This window comes from Dermacentor variabilis, chromosome 5, assembly GCF_050947875.1.
Source record: "Dermacentor variabilis isolate Ectoservices chromosome 5, ASM5094787v1, whole genome shotgun sequence".
NCBI lineage: Eukaryota > Metazoa > Arthropoda > Arachnida > Ixodida > Ixodidae > Dermacentor > Dermacentor variabilis.
The window spans coordinates 39,290,100-39,313,236 of record NC_134572.1 but is presented as its reverse complement, the minus strand read 5'-3'; the positions used below and the strand labels follow the sequence as shown (position 1 = coordinate 39,313,236).

The window sequence follows — 23,137 nt, the reverse complement described above, 5'->3', positions numbered from 1 at the left end:
CAGGCGGCACGCGGGCTCTGTTAATGAAGAGTAAAAGAATAAAGTCTTATTTTCGCAAATTTTTTCGATGTAATGTTAATTTCATCTCAACACCGAATTAACAGTTGTATATTGGTTCTAAGGACACATGTATATTGTACTTAGTTCCAAATCTGGGTGAACCGATTGATCTAATTCGCGCAAAACGCTTAAGGCTCAGCAGTGCAATGCGTGTGGTTATAGATTGAGGGATATAAATATAGATGGGTGCATTTAGGTTAGATTGTGACGCGATGCTGTGGCGAATATAGCGAATATTCTCACTTACCTATGCTTTAGTTGTGCGGTTGTGTGCTGTCTGTATGCGATATGATATGAGCTGGCGCTGTAGACGACTTGGCGAAACAAGCCTCGAATAGCAGACGTTGTTTTTTTTTTTTTCACCGAGAAGTTGGCCTCGCGAAATGCAGATGGCGTAGCCGTGCCTTCACAAGACGCCATTGCAGGACGTATGGGCTTTTATGGCAGCTTCTCTACCATATGTGTACATACATTGGTCATATGCGACGTATGGCAACATATGGTGCTTTGAAATTTAGCATTCGCATCTAGCAGAAGCCGTGCAGTGCAGATCCCGCACTTCCCCGCAATATCGACAGCGCCACACGCTTCCAAGTGCGGCAGTATGCATGCACATGACGCGTTTTTACAGCTGCACATAACGAGTAAAGAGCACAGCTTCATGACCCGCGCGTCACGCTATAACCGCCACATTTACCGATATCTCATTGGTTATTCTGGCCGAGCAGTACCGCTTAGCGCGCAATACTTGCTTTTGATATCTAGCTGGCCGATTTCTCCGTACAGTGGGACAGAAATCAGGTACTCACAGCATACTAACAGCTGGCGAGGAAATGAACAGCAGGCTAAAGGCGCAACGAAAACAACAGGCGAGCGAAGAAAAAGAGACGGTTGAAAGCTAGACACCACGCGTAATCGCAAAATTAGTTGAACCTGTAGAGTGCATCACACGCTAGCGGAGCCGGAGCTCCTATTTGTCTCCACTAGAGCTTACGCGCCCCCAAAGTTTCTGTCCCCGATAGTATACCAACGAATAAGTCCCCCCCACCAAGGGAAACAATAAATGAAAGTGACCATGGGCAAGCAGTAGTATTCCGGGAAAATATCTAATATAAACGGCAGGGAATATATCCAGGCGTTAATGCCTGCTTCACGTCGACAAAGAAGTTCTAATTTCTTTTTTATAGACTTCTCACGTGCAATCCTCAAATTTACGGGGCCGCGCTTTGCGTGTGCTATGCCTCGGAAATCACACATCTTTTTTAAAATATTTTGCGCAGGGCAAAGGGACGATGACCACTTACTGGCTTGTGGAAGAAGTCGAAGATGGCGTTGTCACGATGGCCACGGCGACGGCGACGACGGAGACCCCCGGTGAACACCCGAAAGAAACTAAAGTCTGACATGACCGCCCGTAGGCGTTGTCATAGGATAACCCACCTCCGTAGCTCACCGTTGCCCGCGTTCGGGTCTCGGACTATGCACGACAACGTCGGGGAACCGCTAAGCAACGCTCAGACCAACTTGCGCTGCACAGCACGACTTATAATGTGCACCTGACTCCCACGTGGAGACGAGAACTGCGACGGCACGACCCATGGAACACGGCGGCAATGCTCATCCCACTGCCACATCTCAGCAGCCACCACCGGGAAAAAGCCGCTTATCTCAAGAACAAAAGATGAACAAGATACGAGGCCTGTGTGCGCGGAGCCCCGTCCTCACGGCAGACCCTCGGAGCCGGCTACTATCATCCGGGTGTTTCAGTGACTCGGCGCTCCGAGCTTCTAGCAAGGTTGCTTTGTGCAGTGTCACCGCACGAACCATTCGCGAGCTAGGCAGCTCGCAGTTCAGCAACAAGTGACGTATCGAGGAAGGGACGTCGCCGAGATGCGGTGGTGCACTGCGGGACGGTGGCAGAACCATTTGTTCTATCACTCAACAGCATTTTCAAGAAGGTGCCGAGAAGTGTGTTTAGAGGGTGACCTAGAGGTGGTATCCATTACAGCATTGGTGCGACTTGAGAGTTAGAAAGTGTTACACCGTTGCATCCATTAGCACGTATAATTCAGCAAGAGCAATGGTGAACGCAATTATTTTATTGCTGCTTCCAGGTGCTAGTAGCCCATTCTGTAAAAATACATTGTCCGCTGTGAGCACTAACACAGCGGACAATGTTAGTGCTCATTTCTGCTAAGTTTGATGAAAATGCCGGTAATACTTGAGACACCCAAGCTGTACTTTATGGTACTGCACTCTAGCGAGAAATACTATCGAGAGCGATGTGCAGTCGAATAAGCCGCAGTAGTTTATCGCGTTCTGACCATTTTTATGACGCTGACGAGTGCTTACGACGAATACTGTACGATGGTCCACCTAGTCCTTCAATTTCGCTTCATTTCGTGCTCGTTCCTCGCAAAACGCATTTGTTCCCTAAAGTGGGGAAAAGGCATGGAAACCACATTGGATATCGTTCTTATTAAACATGGAGCGCGATTATTTGGAAGCGTATAAAACTGCGACCACAGGTATCGCAAGACGTTTGTAAATGACTGCGCGGTGTGTAAGAACTTAGTGCACCATTTAGATGAAGGTCTGTTGCCGAATCGACGCACCCAAAAAAGAATTGGTGGTCAACGTATGTTAGACTTCACGTGGAGAGAGGGGTCGAGAGATATGAAAGACATGGAAATGTTAACAAACGAACATTTCTGGTTGTCTACGCTGAACAGTGGATTGGGGAAAGATGGATAAGGAAGAAGGGAGGAGAGAAAAAGAAAGAAATTGGAAAGTATGTAGGCGATCAATGAGTTCGGTGGATCACAAAAGACAAAATAATGCTTTCACGGTCTTTTGATGGTATATCCAGGCACATTTGCGCTGTAGGATTTTCTTTGGCGACAGTGGTCATTCGTCAAACTTTTCTGAGTACAACGGTAAGTGTCCCTACGCACAATACTGCGGACACTGACGCATAATATGGCTGATAGCTTCCTCTTCACCGCAACGGTTAGAGTCATTAGTGTCACGGGAAAGAGTGTAGCTTTCCTATGCAGGTCAGCAGCACTCTTTCTGGTGTTCACGTAGGGGGTTCCTGTATTGTTAACGAAAACTGGTTTGAGGTAATTCGAATGACGGAACGTATGCTTCCACAAATCGTGTCTGGCGTCGAGCCAAACGCATTCTTTTTGGCCACAGGTGCAAGTCATTGTAGTACACTTGAAAAGAAATTCTGTAAACTTTCGATTTGTAACGGAAAGAAAAACGAATGAAATTATTTATATCTCTTGGAATGTATAGGCCTGACGACATAGGAGAATGTAGAGTTGAACGTGCTATTGAATATGTTAGTGCGGCCGCTTGAGTAGTGGCATGTTACGGTTGGCTGATTATATCCTGCTGCTAAGTATAATGCGCGCTGGTGACCCGCCGCCATCCGACTATATTTTTGTACTAAAGGTGACACATCCGCGAATGTTCTATGGCACCTGACTAAGTTACCGCAAGACGCTGTGTAGATGGTCGCTAGAAAAAAAAATAGAAAACCTCTTCAGCGAAACGCTGCTGACGGCTTAATTACTGTAAATTTATCGGTCCTAGGAGTCATGCATGTTGCGATGTCCACTGTGAACAAACTTGAGCACAAAGTGATATTGAGCCCTTCTTTCAATAGAATGGTTGAAAAAGCACCTTTTATGTGATCCTCAATGACAGTTCATAGATTTACCATTGTCAAACAAATGGCTTAGGTAAGAGAATCCTGTCCTTTGAAACCACATTTAATACTTTGTTGTGTTTATTAAATATCCATTAAATTCCCAGCCGGCGTGCATGAATGTGTCACAGTGTATGGCAGTGATGCAAATGTTTTCCCAAAACCTAATTAGGCTTTAGGCTTGCATGAAACTTCGAGAGTGTTACTATGGACCTTTTTATAAGTTAAAATAAAATATGTCATGACGCTAAAAGGGTGAACGACCAAAATGTTCTGCCGAAATTAGTCATAGCAGGGAATTCTTATACGCGGTTCTATAAACTGAAGAGAATTCAATTCAGTCCTGCAGAAACTTTGGCTCACACCGTATTTGCACGTAAATAAGGCAGCCATGAATATAACGTAATGGTGCACTTTCCGTCTCTCCGAAAAATGAAAAGTATGTGTTATCATTATAGGTGTCACGAACATGAATGTGACGCGAGGCGCGTTCTCAGGCGGGAAATTTCCAAAAAAAAAAGACTTGATCCAAGGATTTTAAACAAAAAAGTGATTAACCGCAGCTGGGTGACACCAACGACATATGGTTTGCCGTCATCTGGCGCTCCTCAATATATTTTTATATCCAGCGTAATTAGTTGATTGATATCAATTATTCAACATTATCACTCTAGGGCCAAGTGCGTTTCGTGACATTGTTGAGGGGGTTGAGAAATGACCGATCCAATTTCTCGTGGTTACGTACACGCTGCGTGGCGATTTCTTTGTTTTTTTTTTTGGTCAGCGTTTAATACAAAGCCCGCGAAATATGAGATAAAACCAGGTGAGTGTGCGCATGAGCTATCGTATTGCAGCGCTCTTAACCCGTGGTTGGAGCCTACCGCTTATCAGGGACCATAGAGTTTCTCACTATAACACCTAGAGGGTAATCTGGCGCCACCGTCTATGGGAGTTTCTTAAGGGGGCACCGTGCCGTCATGGGAATGACGGTATATGTGTCTACGAGGCTCGTGTTGGCTGGTGTTGTAAGAGGCTTCGTCTAAAACGTGGTTATGGCTACGCAAATAACGCGTTCTCAAAGTAAAATCTTCATGAAATGTTTCCATTCACGCATATTACATCTTTACTCACCCACAATGCATGACCAAGCGAAGAAAAGCAAGAACAGACGACCAACCGTCTGAAAGCGAGCGCGAACCTTGTCCTCTGTCCTCCAACTTTAGCGGCCCACTGATACTTTTTACGTAACATGTAGTCGTACACACAATAACAAGTTCTCATAGTTAGACAAAACATGTTTTCGCGTAATAATAAAGCTAAAACAGCTTTTCACGTGCTGTTCTAGTAGAAAATGAATCATTGTGACAGACGGAACGGTACTTGCCAAGCGCGTCTTCAAGGTGTCCTGTCTCTACGAGATAGATGCCAATTTTAATCCACAATATACCGGCATTCCCATGCATACCACAGTGCAGCAGCGCCAGATTTCCCTCTAGGTAATGTAGTGAGAAACTCTATGTCAGGGACGACGGCGCACATTTCCATGCTTCGCCGTCAAAGATGTTGACGCACTGTCACGCCCATGCCTACAGCCGCGGCCGTTCACTTCGCCACGGTCTGCGCGCGCTGTTCTTTCGCTCGAAGCGCGGTTGGGAGCGCTGCAGTATGATAGCGTGTTAGCGCGCGCAGTCAAGTGACTTTAGTTCATATTTCTCGAATTTTTTTTTAAAACGCCGAAAAAGAAATCACCTCGCAGCATGTACGCGGTGCCGCAAAAGAATTAGATAAATCGTTTCTGAATCCCATCTACAAAGTAACAGAACGCACTTGGCCCTAAAGTGAATAATAAATATTTGGAATAATAAATCTTAACTAATTAGTTAAGCGGATCGTAAAATATACTCTAAGGAGCATCGCCTAACGGCAAACCATATGCCATTGGTTTCATTCAATTGCGACTAAGCCCTTTTTTAATATCCTTGGTTTAAGTTACGTGAGCATTCTGGACTAATGCGGACGTCTATTCCTTTTCGCCGTAACCCGAGTGTTTTCTAAAATTTGGCGGCACACGTCATTGTTGACCACTTTCGTTTTCACCATCGTGTTCGGGGTGTTTAATTTGTTCAAAATAAACGTGCAAATCACTTGTTCATGGTACCTGCATTCACAGTAGGGGCCTGCCAGCAGCTCCATATATTGGTACAGGGCGAGTGTTAAATGACTGGAAGAATTTATGGGGTACTCAAGTATTACTACCACAATTTATCGCATCTTTACTGCCGTGAAAGCGTCAAATGGCTCATTGAGTGAAAAGGCTGGCGTCCCGCGTCTGTAGCAGCGGAAACGGCACCTAAATTCTCATTGAATGCGACGCCACGTCACGAAGGCGCCTCGACGGAACAAAGCGGGTGAATGGGAACACCCGCTGCTGCAGTAGCGCGGCAGGTGTTGCGTGAGGAGAGAAAGGGCATCGAACCGACGCCAAATCACCCTCGCTCTTTGCTCTCGGAACCGTGTGTTATCCGTGCATTCCATCACGGCTCAAGCTCTCGCATGCGTGCTAACTGCACTTTGGCAAGGCCAAATCAAAACGCGTCAAGCGTCTCAACGCGCTCGTTTGCCCTCGTGGAGTTCATAACGCGAAGGAACACTCAGAGGCGTGCAATTGGACACTAATGCCTTCGCATTCACAACTCACAAGAAAAGCTTAAGTGTCCTTGGATTTTTTTAAGAGCAATGAAGTCGCATACAGGAAAACCTTGAGCAGCGAGACATTTGAATTCCACGATTTTCTATGCGCATTGCGTAAATAAACATGTGCAGACCTTATTAGTCAAGAACCTGCATATTGAACTATCAAAACAGAGAAAATATCTGGCGAACAACAGGCAACTAACTCCGTTCAAAAAATGATGGGATATATACAAAATGCTTCACGCTATCGCGAGCCATTTTTTTTCAGAAACTAATGGATATCTGATTTCATTTTTGCACATATGAATACGAAAATTGGCCCTGACATCAACATTCCATATCACAGTGACACCATCGTTGGGCCGGAAGCAGTGGCTTGTCCCAAGCTTAAGTAGAAGAACAAGGAACTTTATTAAAGAATAGTCCTGCAGTTTTTGCTGTGGTGGCCTCAGATGGCGGCTCGAAGTCCTTGGACTCTGGCGGCATCTTCAGCTTGCCGCACGGCCCAGAGCTGGTCTGCCAGCTCTGAACTTTTGAGAGCCGCCTCCCAGCGGTGCCGACGCCTACGGAGAATGCCCCCGGCGGCTCCCGCATCCTGGGCGGCGTCGGGAAGAAGCGAGCTAGAGCCTCCCCGTACTCTGGCAACGGCCGCGATTATGAACGCGTCGCGAACGGAGCTGGTTTGATTACCGTAGTTGCCGGCACATTCCGAGAGCATGGGTTGCAGCGTTGCTCTCTGTCCGCAAGTTTTACACGTGTCTGTTGGATATAAACGCGGATAGCAGAGGTGTAAGATAGCGGGGCTAGGGTAGGTGTGTGTCTGGAGCAAGCGTAAAGTTACAGCCTTCTTCCTGTTCAATTTATCGTGCGGTGGCGGGAATGTGAGTCTTTCGAGTCTGTAGTGTTGGGTGAGGTCTCTGAACGTGGTTAGGCGATCACCCCCCGCCCGGTGTGTTTCTGTTACTGTGCCTCTCTTTTGCTTAAATAAAAAAAAAAGCTTAAGTAAAGAAGTAAGCTTAAGTAAAAAAAAAAGAAGAGAACCATTTGCTTAAAAGCTTAAGTAAAAAAGTGAGCTTAAGTAAAAAAAAAGGAGAACCGTTCGCGCCACAAGTGCTCGTGCTTTTTTTGTTTGTTTGTTTCTAGTCACGCCGTTACGATAGGATACCATAAATGTGCAGACTTTCACTGAAATTTTCACCAGGTAATGCTCTGACTCTGGAACGTTATTTGATATTTCAATACGAGAGAGGCAATTATTATAATAATCAGCTTGTGTGCCCCTAGGACAGTGGTTGCTAGTAAAGGCGACAATGGCGTTACGCTAACGATAATAATACTAACCAGACAAGAGATCTTTTGTATTGGCATTATCACACCATTAGGTCGTTGGCGCGTGCTCTTTATTGTTACAGAGCCTCTGTACAGCCAATGCTGTCCTCCTAACATGTGGGCGAAGCTCGTGAACCCAAACTTATCGAGGAGAAAAGAGAGGCGCGTAAGCCTGATCCCAGGTATATTTCAAAAGCGCCGTCAAATAATTCTAGTAATAAAATTATGCTTGACATTTTAGATATACTATTTTGCGTGGCCGCAACAATGCCTTCCACGCAGCTAGCTTTCACTGTTTTAGCGCAGCGTTTTATTAAAGCGGTGACACTCCTAGCATTCCTCAAAATATTTATCAATTACGGACATTGTTATCTCATACAGCCATGCTGAACAGCTTGTTTTTAGAAGCCTCGAAGGGGGAACTAGAAAGAGAGAGAGAGATAGAGAGAGAGAGAGAAATGCATGGACTGTTTCGTTGCCCTACTCGTGAGGAGCGAAAGTGCAGGATAGAGAGAGGGAGAGAGAGAAGACAAGAGTTGAAATTCTGTGCCTCCACTGGGCAATGCCCCGCATTTCTATAGTCAGGCACTGAAACCTGTCGCCTTCCGGTATAGAAGAAAAGCTCTTGTGACTTTCCGGGTGAATAAACGGTGAATCCCACGTTTCTAGTACCTATACTTCGGCAAAAGGCCGATGATCATATAGTCTGCTCAAAGCACGCTGGTTAGTCTGACGTCATTCGTCGAAGCGGGAACAGTGGTACGGAATGTAATAGATTACGAGCGAACTTCTGATGTGTACCGTAGAATTAAACGAGTGAACACGGAGTAGTTTCCACAAAGTGGATTTAGACCCCAATTCCAACAAGTGGCGTGCATTTCTCCCTAGCAGTGTTTCGTTCTAAATCACTTGTACAATAGGAACTTTGACATTGAGAAAAAAAAATGTTAGATTGCATTATGAAAGAACATAGCGCTTGCAAAAAGAAAATAAAAGAATAAAAAGGGCCGGCAATCATTTCTTTAGAATATTGTGAGCTCAATTTTTTAACAAGTATGCGTTATTAGAGATGAGAGATACATGCAACATGGAGTAATTGGGATCATGGAAGTTTCTGCAGCCATAACAGAAGATGAGGAAAGTTTTCTCCAGTGAGTATCCCTCGGTTTGTGACGTGATTGCGCTAATATTGCCTCAGTTGTTATTCAAGTTGAAAAATACGAAAGAATTGTAGATGTCACTTTTCAAACAAACGTTTATTACACAAGGCTTGCAAATACGAATGAAAGACAGACGATGGTCGTATTAGTGCGGAGAAGAACGTGCCTTCTCTACTTCCAGGGGCAATGACTGAAACTGAAACAAATAAATGCTCGTTATGATTGCAACAAATTTTCAACACCGTAGAAATACTTCATCTCCCGCGAAAGAACCGTAGCATTAGAAAATCGCAAAAGAGGAATGCAACACATTAAATTGGCCTAATATTTGGATTTATGTGTTTACTGAACAGAACAGTGCTAAACAACTTATATGCAAAGATGACGGGGTAGCGCCTCAGGAGAATAAAACGCCAATAAGGTCGCAGTAACTGCCCGTGAAAACAAAAAAGGGACATGGCAAGCACACTTCCTATTCCCTGACAGTTGCTCGCAAGCTTCCCGCTAACACGCTGTTGTGGTTCTAGAACTATGCGTAAAATGGGGGGGGGGGGAGGGGGATGGCAGATGTAATATTTAAAGCCGGAATTATTGTTTCAGCGCTTGTTCCCTTTCCCATGAACTTTGCAAAACGACCGTCAAAAGAATTGTCACATGTAAAGGGCGGTGAACTATCTAATAATGTTAGAAACAGGGGATCAAGGGCGTTCACAAGCATTCAAACGAGTGGTTCAGGTATCACATACGATACATTCATGCTGATGTAATCAAACGGAAAGTCGTAATATTTCCATTTTTGTTCCTAAACTCTATCGTGGCTGCCATCACACAGGAGAATTGTAAGAGCATATTATGGTTTTGAGTGTGTATACATGCACTCACGAGAAAACGCTTAGCGTTATCGAATTTTTTGCCCGTGTCCACAGTTAGCAATTGCACAATACCAGCTAACTCAACGCGGTTCTTTAGATATGTAGCGTCGTACGTGTAACTAGTTTCAGATCTCAGAGCACCAGACAACGTAGTTTGTAGTGCTCGAGGTCAGCACAGTAACGTAAAACGTAATCTGCAGTGAGAAACATACTACAGACATAGTGTATAACTAAAAGAGGCTTTACTTATACGCTAATGGTTATACTAGTACGCATTGCTGCACTGTGGCCGATGGGCACATTGTTCAGCATGAAGCTTTTGCTGGTGGTCGTATTTTCACTGATTCTGCAGTTGAAATTGATAAGCGCTAAAAAGATCACAATCTTTGTAAACGGCATTAGTTATGCAGCCGCTTAATAACAAGCTAAGTTTTTCAATAATTTAGTAGTTGTTTAGATTCTAATGTTATTAAAGTTACATTTAGGCGCTTCTGGGGCATTTTTCAGTAAAAATAGTTTTTTTTTAATTCCGAAAACATCAGACAGATATTCAAGACCTGACGACTCACAGGTTAAATTAAAAAATACTTCACGGCACATCATCTATTCATTTACATACAAATTTACAGAACAACTATGAGTCATATAATTCTTAAAAAAATTATCATGTTAGCTGCCGGCAGCTCCAGCAGCTTTGTTTCCGCCCAGTTTGTACCCGACAGGGCTCAACAACGGTTATATGTTAACAAGCTATGAGTAATGACATGTTCACACTTTAGCACATCCCCGAACGGCATCTATCCTGATATCTGAGACGCCCATATCAGCAAGAGTTAATATCTGCAACATGCAGGCGCGAGCGCTGAATCTTTTCTTTTTCTTTTGACATTTTCTATCTTTCTTTCTGTACCTTTCTACACGTACTCGAACGGTTTCAGCGTCGTAGTATAATGTCCAAGAGTTCATTAAAGATCTGCAGTCATTTCAGCTTCGTATAACCGTAGAAGTTTGAAATGGTCACGTCTGCTCGCGAGCTCTGCACCAAAATGTGATATCCTGATCAATACACCAGGCGCCCTGTGCAGAAACACAACTCTGGAACTCCGCCTCAAGACCTGCGGCGCAGATAGACAACATGACAAAGCTGTGTACGCAAAACTTGAGTGGGAAAGCGATTGATGAAGGCATAGAGCCGAGTGTATGGCTGCACTTTTGGCTGCTTTGAGAAAAAAGTGGCCGTTTACCGCATCCCTTCTCGTTTTCTGTCCGTGCATGCAGTCCCAGTAATACCTTTATCTTTGCAAAAACGTTGCTCAGAAAGAAAAAAAAAATCTGTCAGGTTTGTTTAAAGCTGTTTCAAACCTCCTAACGTGACATCAAAGATCGAGAAAGTACTATTTTTCGCCTGCCGATGTTCCTTCAACAAACAAACACACAGACAAAAAAATGAACAAATGCAATATGTCGCCGAGCGAACGTATATAATAAACTAAAACGAATAAAAAGGTATTGGCAATGAGCGACATAATAAATCTGGGCCATTAAATTACCTGGGAAACCTGCGTTTATGAGTGTTTGGCATTAGACAATGCTTTCATGGCTAAGTAGTTTCCCTCCTTTATGTAACATTCCCAAATACGTATAATAAAGTATAATAGGATAAGACGGAAGCTTTGCAGCGATAATTAGTTATTTGATCTATTGGGTTTGCCGCTCGAAAGAAGCTTCACCTTTCTTCTCAAGTGTTTTCCTGCGATAAACATAGGTGGAGCCACAGATCTGACGATGCGCTCCACCACATCGCTAAGTTGCGTCTCCGCTGTCCGCGACGGATTTTCTCTACATTTCTAATTGGCTCTCGACGTTTACAGTAGGAGGTACGGCATTGTAGGAACTCTCTTAGTGACCAATAATGAATAGTGTTTAAACAGAACTGCGGACGATGAGAATAAAGTGGAGTTGCTTACCTTTTGCAAATACAAATGTGTGCTGAAATGAGGAGGGCTTACTTGGTGTATGCCTGAAAGCTTTCGTTTTTTCTTTAAAACAGTAAAATGTTATTTGTATAGGCAAAAGTTCGGCTTTATATTTGTCATGTTATGCTATTAATGCAAAATCATGAACGTTTCTAGTACCCCACTTTCATATCCTGCCTCCAGTAAACAAGACGCGAGATGCCAACTGTACCCAACTGACGGTGGTGAACGATACTCCCTCTTTTTTTTCTTGTCACTGAGCTATTCGACGGGACCAGGGATTAGAAGGGTTCGAATAAATGGTGTATGCCGCGATTATCTCCGCTAGACTTAGTGGAGATAATGTTGAGAATTTGTTGGCTCGTGCTTTGCAGGAATAAAATGCCATCTACAGGTTCCATAATTAGTGACGGACGGGTTGTGTACAGGAGGGGAAGCCAACGTTCGCTCTAAGCTCGCATCTCGAAAGCAACACCTGCTTTTCTTTCTAGAAATCTAGCAATACGACAGTTTGAGACTTTCTACAAATGGAACAGACAGCTAGAAGTGTGTCCTTAATTCGCAAGCGGTCTTCGAAGGTATCGCTGAGTGAACGCAATGTGTCCTCGCCATTGTTGCAACCAATGCCGCTGCGATAGCTCCATCCCGTATCCTTATTTAATGTAGTTACCTCGAAGCCCTTCAAATGCCACCACTTTGCATGATCATTCAGTCGCGGGTGTTCTCGGGGGTATACGGGGTCAGATTTGTGGCCTGCGCAAGACAGCTTGCTACAAACAAGTTCTCATAGGTGGCAAGCGGTCTGCTATGTTTCTGGGAAAGCACACCAGCGATCGGAAGAAATGCACACAACGTCCGCTGGACGCCGGTGTCTTTGGCGCCACATGAGGAAGTCGGTATTCGTAGTCGGTATTCGTTTCTCACTGTTTCAAGTGCGTGGGAACAACACATCACCGAAGACGCTGTCTCAGAGGCGTCCGTGTCGAGCTAGAAAATGGTACCGGCGCAGAGAACACGATGGTGGGCGCACTGCTCAGCGCGTGAATGTCAGGATTGAGCGGCGGACGGCGCTGACGCAGCAAACTTTACGCAGTTTGGGGGTCATATTTTGGTCTCCTTGCGCACTTCTGTCGATGGGGCCGTAGGTGTGAGGGGACCGGTGGAGCTGTTGTCCCTATCTTGCTCACCAAGGAGCCAGTAGGTCGTCATCTTGCCCTTGCCCTGCAAAGAGGTCACAGCTTTTTTTACCGCAGGCCTTGAGGCAAAAACAGAAAGTGACATGTGCAGAAGCAGGAGCTTAGACTTACTAGCCTATAATTTTCCTATAGAAACATAATTTAAACGTATGACAAATAAGTCGCCGTCATCAACGTCCTAATTAGTGTCCAGGGCAGAACAAAGGCCTCTCCGAGCGTTTTCTAAATAACTATACTTTTCGATTCACCCGTCGCTGCGCGCACCTCATCGGCCAGTCGAGCAGCCCTGATTGTAAACACTGCCAGACGCCTGACACGCTGGAACATATAAATTTGTTAGGCCGATCCTCGAATACGGAAACACTGTATGGTTCCCTCACACCCAAACTAACATAAAGAAAATAGAAACAGTACAAAGGAAGGCCATTCGATTTATCCATAACAAATTTAGACGTGAATGCTCTCCCTCTAACCTTCTAGCAATTTCTGGGCTCCTTACGCTCGAAGCACGAGCGAAACAGCCACGTTTGAAATTTCTTTATCAAGTTCTGCATAATTCTTTCAAAATTGACATTTCAAATTACATTTCTTATTCACAAACACGACCTACCAGGCACAAACACACAAACACCTTAGTAGAATATAAATGTACTAATAATGTGTTTAAATATTCCTTTTTTCCGGTTGCCATCCGTGAATGGAATATGTTATCGCCTCTCACCACTAACACAGAGTCACTGTCTCAGTTTGAATTAGAAATTGAAAAAATTGTTTAGCAAGTTAAAATTGCTACTGCTATTATTGATCGTGCAAACCACCATGTACTTGTGTCCTGTGTATGTAGTCGGGTATGCACTGTAGAATACCTCAATTGCCATTTCTTACTTTTTTTTGAAAGTTCGCATGTACTTTTGTTTGGTGTATACATTTTGTAGTAAAAATTGTTCATGTTTTAAGGTGCAAAACTGACGTTATACATGTATTCATACTTAACATTATCAGTGTTCTTTGTTTATGTGCATATATATAGTGCCCTCCTGCTATGGTCTCAGTAGAGACTGGCAGTATTGTAAATAAATAAAATAAATAAATACTCTACGATTGCCCAGCATATATGCTGGAGCGAAGGATGTTGGAAATTTCCCTAGCCAGCGTTGGCAAGCAACCACTGTCGGAAGACGCTATCCTCGGCCATGGCCTGACACTGCAACTTCAATACGTGCAACTAAAGTGTTGTTGAAGTTTCTGCAGGACACCAAGCTCGACCTGCGGCTCTAGCAAGACAACTGTCTCTTGTACATAAGCACTTACTACTTCTCTTATCAACATCACCCATCCCAGTACTTTCACTCCCTTTCCCTCTTCCCCAGTTCAGAGTATCAGACTAGAACGCACTAGCTCAGGTCGACCTCTCTGTTCTTCCTGTCAATAAATTCTATATATTCTGCTTTTCGTCCACTGACTGCCTCCTCAATTTCCTAATTTTACTACACAATCTAATTGCCTGCCATCCTCAAACGCGTTTCCATTCCCGTGGTAAACAAATTCATTTACTTGCATTTAAATCGTTCGTGGTCACGTCAACGCTGTATGTCACAGTTTTACAAGCACCGTTAGGCATGCTAAGAGCAATGTAGTTATAGCGAGCTAGTTTATAGTCCAGTACCACAGTTCAAATTGAAGTGCGTTTTTCTCCCTAATCGCCATTGCCTGTAACTATTCTTTGTTATCTTACTTACGTTCGTTAATCGAGATGAGGCTCTGAACTGACATAGCGGGATAGTTATGCGTTGTTCTGAACGCTGGCCGCCCCACCCGTTCTAACTGCTTATGAGTTATCAGGAATCCCTAAATACATTCTACCATCGCCTTGTATGTAAAGTGCGCCAGAGAGCTGAAGCGACAAACAGCGAACCGGCTTACTACACAGCGCCCACATGTAATCGCAGAACCAACTTATAGGAAAGGGACACACCGGTACATCATTGGTAAGTTCGAAGAGAAGTGTTGGTGGAAACGGCAAATGGTTACAATGAGTTCTAATTTCGAACTATAGGTATAAAACAGACTATGGGTACATGGAAAGCATACGGGCAGTTAATTGATATGTCTAGTTGAAATATAGAAATAATAAGGAAAGGGGAAATGAAAAGTGATGAGACTATACCACTTGCCGTAGGTGGGAATTGAGCCCACATCTTCCGCGTTACACGTGTGACGCTTAACTTAACCACAGGGACGGCCGTCTTGGTGCTCACTTTCTCGGGCATTTATGCATGCGTAAAAACTATCCCTTGGAGCTTTAGCCAGCGCCTCACACGGCTATGTTGGCAGGCGTGAAACATCATAACCACAGGCGTCACACGCTACGTAGGCTTAGGAGCAGGGAACCGACCAATAAATCTGCGCATGCTACATCACACGCCCAGCTCGCGCATTCAATCCGTTAATGTCAAAGCTTATATTCAAAATGCCAAATCTACTCAGAATATCAAGCTCCCGATCCGAGCTACTATTTGGATGGCCGCCATTAGCGTTCGTTTTGATTTTACTACGAACAGAACAACACAATTTCTTGGCACGCCTTTGACTGTTACAAAATGTGAATTCTCATTTGAAGAGGTGCACTAAACTAGTAGCCTCATCTTTGATGATTTATCTTCTTTTGACGCCGAGGCAGCATTATGAAATGCTATTGCGCCCCGGCTTGCTACTGTCAACTCTGTGGTGCTGTCCTTTGCAGAAATATAACTCTTCAGGCTAATAAAGTGCAACTTTGGTGTTGACGCACTAAATCAAAATTATTTTTTTAGGAACATGCACCCTAACATGAGGAGAGCATGCGTTTTAAAACTGGTGTCTGGAGTCTTTTCTTGACCTACCTAATTCGGTTTTCATTGAGGTGTGGGAGAATGTCCAGAGCTACTACTTAGTTGCTGAAATCATGAATGAGGCTTAGACACCTATTCCGCTACATGTAACGCGCAGAAGTGCTTTAATAAGAATTTGCAGTTTAAATGAAATTATTAGAAAGTTTGAGGGGGTTTGGAAAAGTCCTGAAAAAGAAGTAGGAGTCTATCTCACAGCGGTGTAAAATTAACAACATTATGATATCATCATTCCTTACTGAGCTAGAGAGTGTAAAATGTAGACCTATATACATTGCAATTTTGCCATTTCCCACAATTGGTGTAAAACAAACGATCGAGTCAACAAAATTTTCCGTACAGTCACTAGGGACTGATGTTTTCTATCAGTCGCAATAAACCTAATCAAAATTGATGTAGTGGTTGCCAATAAAATCGAGTTCTGCGTTTCCATGTATGTATACAGGAGCTCCTGAGCTAAAGCTCCCGCTAAGTAAGGCAACAAAGACTTTTCAAGTTCTGCATGCATGCACTCGAAAGAAATACACAGAAACATGAAATTGCAACACAGAAACGTATCTGAGGCGGATAACAAGCAGCAAATCAAGAACTACACGACATAAAATAAATGTAAGTAAAAACGCTGCAGTACAAACCACAATCAAAGAAGCTGCCTGAGTGTGGTCAACAGTACGGTACGACTTTCTGTGCAATTTATGAAGTCAAGGAATGTCCACTCAACTGTTACAGTTTCATTCTTGTGAACCCGCATAAATTCTAGTTTTACGTATATTATTTATTTCCAGATGCTCGTAACTCAGTTATGAGATATTGCAGGTCTACAGGAGTGGCAGAGATTGCGACAAGAACAGGAAATAACGGACGAGAAGGTTTGTCACGTGTAATTACACAAAACGGCGGCGTGTAATCCCTCTGTAGCCGGCTTCTGAACATGCAGCAGTCTCAAGCGTACGTTTTGACTAAACTTGACTAAACTAGGTCACTTTTGCAATTGCAGGTGAAACCACAAATAACGCATTAGAGTAGTTTCGAAATAAATTGTTTGAGTCGGAAGTTGGGCTATCAAAGCGCATAAAAGGGAACAAAGAAGGCAGTAAAATAATGATCTTAAAGATGAGACAAAACACATCGTTCTTTTTCAGAACTGTTACAATGCGTCGTACCTGTCAGCTCAATTCCAACTTTCATTATAGAGGTGAATGCATTTTTAAAGTAAAAAAATCGAGAGTTATTTGCCTTGAAGGCTTTCCAAGACATTGTGTTGCATACATACAGGGACATCCCACACTTTAGTCGACCATGAAATGATCGATAAGCGCAAACTGAATTCTTATGCGTTCATTAAGCTTCTTACAAACAGTGGCAAAGTTTCTTAGTTTTCATGCCTATTTCATTTTTTCTTTCTTTTTTACAGTCGTGTTTCCAATTACTTGCTCATTTTCTTGCTCAGTTATTCACATATATATGCATCTGCCAGTATATAGAACTTGTGCGTGCCCGCCATTCCTGCATTGACTATGCAAGTGTCTCAACACTTCCCGACATTTGTGATTAATTATTAGTTGTTATATTGCACACAATGCCTGATGACCTCGAGCGTACCGGAATCTTGGAAGAACGCTAACATAATCCTAATCCATAAGAAAGGGGACGCCAAAGAGCTGAAAAATCGCCAAAGACCTGAAAAATTATAGACCGATCAGCTTACTGTTCGTTGCCTACAGTGTTTACTAAGGTAATCGCAAATAGAATCAGGAACACCTTAGACTTCTGTCAACCAAAGGACCAGGCAGGATTCCGTAAAGACAACAATAGACCATATTCACACTATCAATCAGGTGATAGAGAAATGTGCGGAATATAACCAACCCTTATATATAGCTTGTAGCATGTAGCATATTGATTACGAAAAGCGTTTGATCCAGCGAAACCTCAGCAGTCATGAAGGCATTACGGAATCAGGGTGTAGACGAGCCATATGTAAAAAAACTGAAAGATATATATAGCGGCTTCACAGCCACCGTAGTCCTCCATAAAGAAAGCATCAAAATCCCAATAAAGAAAGACGTCAGGCATGGAGATACGATCTCTCCAATGCTATTCCCCGCGTGTTTACAGGAGGTATTCAGAGACCTGAGGTGGGAAGAATTGGGGATAAGAGTTAATGGAGAATACCTTAGTAACTTGCGATTCCCTGATAATATTGCCTTGCTTAGTAACTCAGGGGACCAACTGCAATGCATGCTCACTGACCTGGAGAGGCAAAGCCGAAGGGTGGGTCTAAGAATTAATCTGCCGAAAACTAAAGTAATGTTTAACAGTATCGGAAGAGAACACCAGTTTACGATAGGTAGCGAGGCACTGCAAGTGGTAAGGAAATGCATCTACTTGGGACAGGTAGTGACCGCGGATCCGGATCATGAGACTGAAATAATCCGAAGAATAAGAATGGGCTGGGGTGCGTTTGGAAGGCATTCTCAGATCATGAACAGCAGGTTGCCATTATCCCTCAAGAGAAAATTGTATAACAGCTGTGTCCTACCAGTACTCACGTACGGGGCAGAAACCTGGAGGCTTACGAAGAGGGTTCTACTTAAATTCAGGACGACGCAACGGGCTATGGAAAGAAGAATTATGGGTGTAACACGAAGGGATAAGAAAAGAGCAGATTGGGTGAGGGAACATACGTGAGCTAATGACATCATAGTTGAAATCAAGAAAAAGAAATGGACATTGTCAGGACATGTAATGAGGAAAGAAGGTAACCGATGGTAATTAAGGGTTACGGACTGGATTCCAAGGGAAGGGAAGCGTAGCAGGGGGCGGCAGAAAGTTAGGTGGGTGGTGGAGATTAAGAAGTTTGCAGGGACAACATGGCCACAATTAGTACATGACCGGGGTAGTTGGAGAAGTATGGGAGAGGCCTTTGCTCTGCAGTGGGCGTAACCGGGCTGATGATGATGATGATATTATATTGCGCTGTTTCTTTCAATTGATTAGCTTTTTCTTTTTTTATCTGAATACTTATGTACACATGGCAACAAAATGTCTTGTCGCGCTAACTACACTGCTCATCGATTCATGCTCGCTGACGCTAACTTCTCGTCATTATTTGTATATTTGCATATGTTCTGACTTTCTTGTTTTTTCATGACACTTTATATAAGTTCATTAGGCAAGCAAATGTTGGGTACAAACCTTCAACAATGTTGCCAAGGTTTCGAAAATTATCAACTAAATAAATAAATCGCACGTTCAAATCAAAATATGACCACTTACCTTCATTTCGACTTCGCCGCGTAGCTCCAGCTGAAACGTTTTGAATGTATCTAAAACTTCCTTTGTCGATGAGCTGACATGAATCCTAAGCGCTGAAAAAAGGAAGAAAAATAAATACGTTTTAAGCACCTTGCAGATATCTTACTTCATTGTCGTGGAGTACCACAATAACAGAGAATTAGAAGTGTTCAGTAATGCTTTTAGATTTATAGTTCGTGCCAGCAGTGCGAGATAAAACTGAACGAAAAGAAAAAAAAAACACACCCACCACAAATGCCAAACTGTATACAACTGACATTTACTCAAGATAGAGCTACACTAGGCGAGAAACGAAACAGATACATTATTGGCGCAGATGCGTTCTGCTCATGCTCTAACTGATATATTTCATTTATTTCTTCCCAATACCAGGAGAAGCGATGGTAAGACACGTGCATTATCAATAAGAGAGCTACATTGACATCTTTTGACAGTGATGAATTAGAGATCCTGACAGTCCGTGTTTCTTCTACATCCACTTACTGTTCTCGCCTATTATTTAGGCACTTTCCAGTCTGACTAAAGTGGCATCTGACACACAAGAGCGCGATCTTGCAAATAGCTTAATTCTTGCAAAATATGTTGCGTGCAGCAAAATTTCACGATCTATCACGATTACGACACCACGTTATCATAAAAGCCGGTGCATGAGGTGTTGTCACACGGGAATATGACAAAGGATAGGGTAACATACGAAGGTGGCATGGCTTTTAAACTAGAGCGTTTGTGGTGTCTGTGCCTACATTTGCGCCCCTCTTTATTTTGAACATGATTGCAGAAGCATTCCGGACATAGAATGGGGAAAATGTGATGCCTCACGCATATCCAAGATACGGAGGAACAGCTGCCTTTTCTTCCATGCTGCCTTGTGTTCCATGCTGTTCATTCACGAAACTGCCTCATACATTTTTCTAATAATATTGGTATACTTCTGGCAATTGATGAAGATAATTATGCTAAGAGATCGAGCAGTCACAACATTGCTGTGTGGTTTTTGGGAGTTCCTAGGAACCACCGCGAAGATCCCTGCACTGGTAAACACGGGACACAGCTCAGAACGATGGCTATAGCAACAATTAACTCAACGATACTAAGATAGTGCATACCCACACGAGTAACTAGAACACTTACAAAAACAAATAGTATGCCAAGGATACACTGCATATAAAAATAAAACCAAAGCAGAAATAGAATAAAACAAAGAGGCAGCAATGAAAAGAAAGCCAGGTACACTTAATAAGTACATTTACCATTTATTGCACAACCTCGTAAATGAGGGTTATCTTGAATTTTAGCATTGCAAGTGATTTGCATTATTGACTTCCGGGAAGAAATATCATGAAGACAATTTCGCTGCATGGACACAATATCTATATAATAAATTTCTAAAGAATGTGCCCAATTTACCACATCTACGTGAGTATCAAGCGTACGTCCACCAACAGCAATCTCGCTCGCTTCGCCCTTGCCCCACAGTTGCCCATCGCATCAGGGTGGCTTAGTAGCAATGGCGATGGTTTGCTAAGAACGAGGTCCCGGTTGAAATCACGGCCATGTTAGTCGCACTTAAATAAACGCGAAATACCAGAACACTCGTGTGCCGTGCCTTGGTTGCACGTTAAAGATACCCAGGTAGTCAAAATTAACTCGGAGTCCCTCACTACGGCGTGCCTCGTAAGCAAATCGTGGTTATGGCATGCTAAACCACCGCATCATTTTTCGCCCAACAATGAGGAAGTCTTAGCCTCCTACTAAAGAGCGACAGTTGCGCTCATTAGCATTTCAGTTTCGATTATCTATCTCAGATTGTCCAGAATTATTCACGTTGTAAAAAATGGCAGCATCTAAATTTTGCGTGTCTGAAAACAATTATGAGCACCTCGATGGGCGAGCTCCAAGTCTTTTCGTTGCAATCAAATGTGTGGCTATCTTGGCTAACAAGTTAGGCTAATTTACATATCTACTTTTCTAATTATTATGTCGACCCATTTTTGAAACGTATACGTATGTGTACGTACCTAGTGAAAGAAATTCTGAGAAAATCATTTAATTATCTTTATATTTAAGGAACTTCTCCTGTATGCTATTAAACACCCCGTACATCCCTTAACTTGCCTTGAATGCCCTATATTAGATAAGGGAAATGATCAGACTTTTTCAGGGGTAGATAATTAAGTAAATATTCTTAATGGAATCAGTGCAGTTGATAAAAAAAATGTAATATTATATTTGTAGCCCATGGGCATGGGAAATACATTCAAGGTAAATATGTTTTTTCGCGTCAGCTATATGGGAAGCTATCTTCTTTCAGTTTACTGTCCTGACTACGGTGCGCATACAGTCCTCATTTGCGACGTCTGATTGTCTGCTCAATGAACAGACTATTTGCTACATTGACTGTGACTGGCACCAAGTCCGGAGGTAACAAATATTGATGTGCGCGGGCGCGAAAATGTCAGAACTGTCAGAACATTACTACATGATGGCTGCATCGCCCGATCAGAAAAGCCCGCGCATGTGGTCTGGAAGTGGAACGTCGCTTTGAGGTCGCGTGCGTTGTTCTTATATATTTTTCATCTGCCTTGTACTCTTTCGAATGCGAACTAAAGAACTATTTGCTGTCTCATTAATTTTCTAGAATGTTATTTTGCTAATTAGAACCTGTGTAATTACCATTGATTGTGCATCTTTCCTCTTTCTTTTATCTTTTATGTGTGTCATCACTCAGTTTCTTCATTATATTTTCCTTATTTCACCCGCTCTGTATTCTGCCTTATTTCTAATCCAAGGGTCCCGGTGCAGTCTCAGACTTTGGGACCCTTGTCTGTATGCCATTTCCTGTAACAAATTGTTATGAATGAATAATAAACTGAAACTGAAACGATGCACGCACCCAGAAAAGCTGAAAATTTGCATATATAATCGCCAGCATATAAAGGCCCCGTGCAGCCAGTAATATGTATGGACAATCACTTTCAGAGCACAATCCTGTAAGTTAGACCTTCACGAAACGTACGATTAGCATGAAGGAAAATCGCCATCAACAATTAGGAAATGCCTGATTTAAAACTGATTTCTTCTATGAGTGGTATACTTCGATACACTAGAAGAAAGGGCGTTAACCGAGGGGCCCCACTTTTAATAATCATATCATGAGAAGCCAACAAAAAAAGACAAACCGAAGGAGAACACAGGGGGAAAATACTTGTACATACTAATTGAATTAAAGAAATGATAAATTAATGGCAACGAAAGTGGATGAAGAAACAGCTTGCCGCAGGTGGGCAACGATCCCGCGTCTTCGCATTACACGTACGATGCTCTAAACAAATGAGCTACCTGGGTTTATTGACCAGTTGCCTTCACTCAGAAATATCACGTGCTGGTGACACCTGCGGCAGAAAGGATCTTGATGCGCCGCCAAGGTTTGGGAGTAACACTTACAATATTAGTTCTAGTAGTAACACATAAATCACAATAAAGTGGATAGGGAAACCGCGCCGCGGTAGCTCAATTGATTAGAACATCACACGTGCAATGTGAAGACCTCCCCACCGTCCCCCCCCTGCAGCAAGTTGTTTTTCCTCCACTTTCATTGCCATTAATTTATCATTTCTTTAATTCAATAAGTAAGTACAAGCAGATTCCCCTATGTTTTCCTTGGTGTCCTTGTTTGTTGGCTTCTCGTGATATACTCGAATACAAATAATTGTTAATTAGAACAGTTCTTATAAAGCATATGATTAATTTGTATGTAAAGCTGAGCGTCAGATTTTTTCCCGACTACGTGGGGGCAGAAGAAGCAGCATTACTCACGCGCAAATAAAAGTGAAATTATTTCGTATAGGAAAGATGAAGCCAGAAGTATTGTTCTAGATTACTGCGTACTATGCAGTGGCCTGAAGGATATGCTGCGGGATACCAGTATC

General features: G+C 43.1%; 2 protein-coding genes across 3 annotated transcripts in view; one reads left to right on the top strand and one right to left on the bottom strand.

Annotated features, from left to right (window-relative positions):
- LOC142582444 (atrial natriuretic peptide receptor 1-like) overlaps positions 1–4,145 on the top strand; it is a 173,556-nt gene extending 169,411 nt beyond the window's left edge. The window contains exon 22 of the mRNA XM_075692167.1: positions 1,341–4,145. Coding sequence (XP_075548282.1) covers positions 1,341–1,463 — 123 coding nt within the window. The 3' untranslated portion in view covers positions 1,464–4,145. The remainder of the gene's footprint in view (positions 1–1,340) is intronic.
- Positions 4,146–9,026: 4,881 nt separating this feature from the next.
- LOC142582439 (atrial natriuretic peptide receptor 1-like) overlaps positions 9,027–23,137 on the bottom strand; it is a 279,999-nt gene continuing 265,888 nt past the window's right edge. The window contains exons 20-22 of one of the 2 annotated variants that reach the window (XR_012828436.1): positions 19,170–19,261; positions 12,477–13,027; positions 9,027–9,154 (exon numbers count right to left, since the gene is read on the bottom strand). Coding sequence is in view for 1 of the 2 variants with exons in the window: in XM_075692164.1 (XP_075548279.1) it covers positions 12,908–13,027; positions 19,170–19,261 (212 nt within the window). In the remaining variant the exon portion in view is untranslated. Of the gene's footprint in view, positions 13,028–19,169; positions 19,262–23,137 lie in introns of both variants that reach the window. The other variant, XM_075692164.1, reaches the window with a different exon arrangement.